Source organism: Cyprinodon variegatus, unplaced genomic scaffold (assembly GCF_000732505.1).
Source record: "Cyprinodon variegatus isolate N-32 unplaced genomic scaffold, C_variegatus-1.0 Scaffold135, whole genome shotgun sequence".
In the NCBI taxonomy this organism is placed as follows: domain Eukaryota; kingdom Metazoa; phylum Chordata; class Actinopteri; order Cyprinodontiformes; family Cyprinodontidae; genus Cyprinodon; species Cyprinodon variegatus.
Window position 1 is genome coordinate 1,160,918 of NW_015150588.1, and position 3,281 is coordinate 1,164,198.

Genomic DNA, 3,281 nt, shown 5'->3' on the forward strand with positions numbered 1-3,281 from the left:
AAGGGGGGGATTGCCGTTAAGGGAGACAATCCCCCCCCTTAACGGCAATCCCCCCCTTTAACGGGGGCCAATGGACCTCGAGGGCTGGAATTGAGGAAGCCTGTTCTAGTCTATGAATCCATCTGCTGCTGACAGCATATTTTAAAAAGTTTATCCTACTGAACTTAAACTTTAACCCTCAGAAATGTCTCCTAATCCCATTTATTGATATCTGCGTGTTTGTAATGCGGTGAATATGAGTTCAGAATAAGGTAATTAGGTAACCTGTATCAACATGTCTTAATGTGTGCTTGTAAAGGATCAAATACATCACCAGGGTCTGGGTGGAAAGTACATTTCAATGAAAAGGATGCTGACCTTACAGACTCACTACCAGGGTGATAATAGCAGAGGTCCCCAAAACAATACAAAGACTTAAAAGCAACAGAAGAAACCCCAACATAAAATGAAAGCAAACACCAAATAATATTGTTTCCAATTTTAATATATTATTATAACATTTCCTAATAATATATAATCAAAACAATATTTCTGATTTAATTAGTCACAGTTATAATAATTATTTGTTTTATCCAACACATTACTAAGTTTCTTATTGCTTTATGTCTGCATTATGTCTTCTGTGAAGACTTTGTGTTACACTTTACTGTATAAAAAGGGTTTTATACACCATTTTTTATTTATTAAGATCAGTCAATTAGTTTGAATTGATAGGTTAATGATCCTTTTAACTAAGTATTACTTTTATAGCAAGAAGAAATTTAGACACATAAAGTCAAATGTTTCATTGGCTTTATCTTATTGTTACTAAGATAAACCTAACCTAGATTTACCTGGGAATAACCAGGAAATATCCTGCCAATATATCGGATATGTATTAACTGTTAACAAGCCTATTATGAATGATTAAGATTATTTCTAACACTCATTAACACAAACATGATCAACGCCCTTTCTGAAGAATATAAAGGAGAGCGGGATCCTTCCCTGCACATAAACTCCAGGAAGAATCTACAAAAATCAAAGACATCAGACCTTAATATGATGTTGTTGTTCATTTTGTTTGGTCTCTCTCTGGCTGCTGTGGCTCCTTCAGACAGGCAGGAGCCGAAACTGCTCCGTGGCGGCTGCAACAACTTTTGGTACGACTTTGAGAACAGCTGTTACAAATATGTCGCCACATTGATGACCTGGGCTGATGCAGAGAAGCACTGTGTGTCCCAAGGAGCCAACCTGGTTTCCATCCACAGTATGGAAGAAGAGAACTTTGTGAAAGACCTGATCAAAAACTTTGATCCTGCTGAGGGGTTCAACTGGATTGGACTCTCTGATGCTCAGCAGGATGGAACATATTTCTGGTCTGATGGTTCTCCATTTGATTTTAGTTTTTGGTATCCAGGAGAGCCAAACAATGCAGGCGGAGCTGAACCTTGTGTTAACACCAACTCAGGCACAGACAAAAAATGGAATGGCATTGTGTGCACAAATAAATTTGCCTCTGTTTGTAAGGTTGATCAAGTTTGTCAGTAGCTTCTGATCAAATGTGCTGATCAAAATAAATCAAGTTAAACATGTCAATATAGAAAATGTCTATATTTTTGTGCAAACATTTCTGTTTATGCATTCGAAACTCTTTTAAAAAACTTTAATGTTTTAAAAAATAATGAATTAAATCGAATATAACCCGTAAAAGAGATTATTCAAAATGTGTGTTGCAAAAAATATTAAGATACGTTGATCTGTCCAGTTTTTTAAATTTTAAATGTAAAAAATATGTTTAAAAATAGCATTAAAAGATGTAGCTGGGTCAGTGTATAATCCGTGTATCATTCGTTCTTTTGTTTTTTCAAATTAAAACAAAAAATTAAAAATGCAAAACTACACTTGTTTTCTCACTATTTGTTTTTAAAAACAAAACGGAAAAAAACAGAAAATGAGCCGAGTTTAAATGCCTTTAATGTGTTTAAGTTGGCTTTAATTATCTTAGTGCCTAAACGCTCACAGGCAGTCCAAAACAAAACTGTTTAAAACCCTAAGAAGGAAATAAATTGTTATGTACTTGACATGTGTGTGTAATGGCTTTCTTGATTGGGCCTCTTGTCCTTCTGAGGAACAGATATTAAATATTATAGTCTATGTATGATTATAAAAGATATGACTCCACCTTATCTCTTTTGAGATAGTGAAATAAGAGCAGATAAAGCTGATACAAAAATCATCAGCATTTCCAGGAACAAAACAAGGAAGTCAAAATAGACTAATATTCATCTGGCAAGAGTGTATTGTTTTAAATTTACTTATTTTTCAAAATGATCAAAACAGAATTTTGGTAATTAACTGTGAAGTTTTGTGTAAAGTGTAAACATTGACAAACTGATGTTCATGTGCAGATGAACATCATAACTGTAACGCTGACCAATCCCTTTCAGAAGGATTTAAAGGCAAGAGGCTAATATCTCAGCAGGATCATTTTCAACATACATCTTTAAAGATAAGCACCAGTAAGAAATTATATAAAGCTCCAAGATGATATGGTTCATTTTCTTGTTTGATTTCTCTCTTGCTGCTGAGACTACTTCAGGGTCTCTCGCTAAGGGGCCTCATTCAGATGGACAAGAACTAAAGCTGACACGTGGTGCATGTCCCACATTCTGGTTCAATTTCAAGGGTCGCTGCTACAGGTACTTTGGCACAGAGGTGACGTGGGGTGAAGCAGAGCTCGTCTGTGTGTCAGAGGGAGCCAACCTGGTTTCCATTCACAGTCTGGAGTGCTACAATTTTGTAAATTATCTAATCAAGAACTTCGATTTTACTCAGTCAACGACCTGGATTGGACTCACTGACTTGCACCTAGAAGGTGGATGGATATGGTTTCATGACTCTAAATACAAATACTCCCTTTGGCAAAATGGACAACCTGACAACTATCATCAAGATCAAACTTTGGAAGCCGATTTTACTGGGACGATGTATCCTGATTTAAAAAAAGATACCTTTTGTCTGCGTGCCTCACACAGTATTTCCTTAATTGCAGAAGAAGAAGAACATTCATCTCAGCTTAAATTTGTTGATCAAGCACAACACAGAGATACAGACAAAACTGGACAGAGGTGGAAAGAGTACAAAAAAATTATAATTGAGTAAAAGTATCTTTACTTTGCCTAAATTCTACTCAGAGTAAAAGTAAAATTACCCATCTCAAAATTTACTGAAGTAAAAGTACAAAATAACTTTATTTAAAATGTAATTTGAGTAAAAGTTACTTAGTTACTTTGAGTTAT

General features: G+C 35.3%; 1 protein-coding gene across 1 annotated transcript; it reads left to right on the forward strand.

Moving 5' to 3' along the window:
• Positions 1-1,041: 1,041 nt before the first annotated feature.
• LOC107085853 (ladderlectin-like) lies at positions 1,042-1,530 on the forward strand. Its single transcript, XM_015376463.1, has one exon. The coding sequence runs from the start codon at positions 1,042-1,044 to the stop codon at positions 1,528-1,530; it is 489 nt and encodes a 162-aa protein (XP_015231949.1).
• Positions 1,531-3,281: the final 1,751 nt, after the last annotated feature.

Bases quoted from the DNA above. Each gene is read 5' to 3' on its own strand.
- LOC107085853 (XM_015376463.1), top strand. From the start codon at position 1,042: ATGATGTTGTTGTTCATTTTGTTTGGTCTCTCTCTGGCTGCTGTGGCT.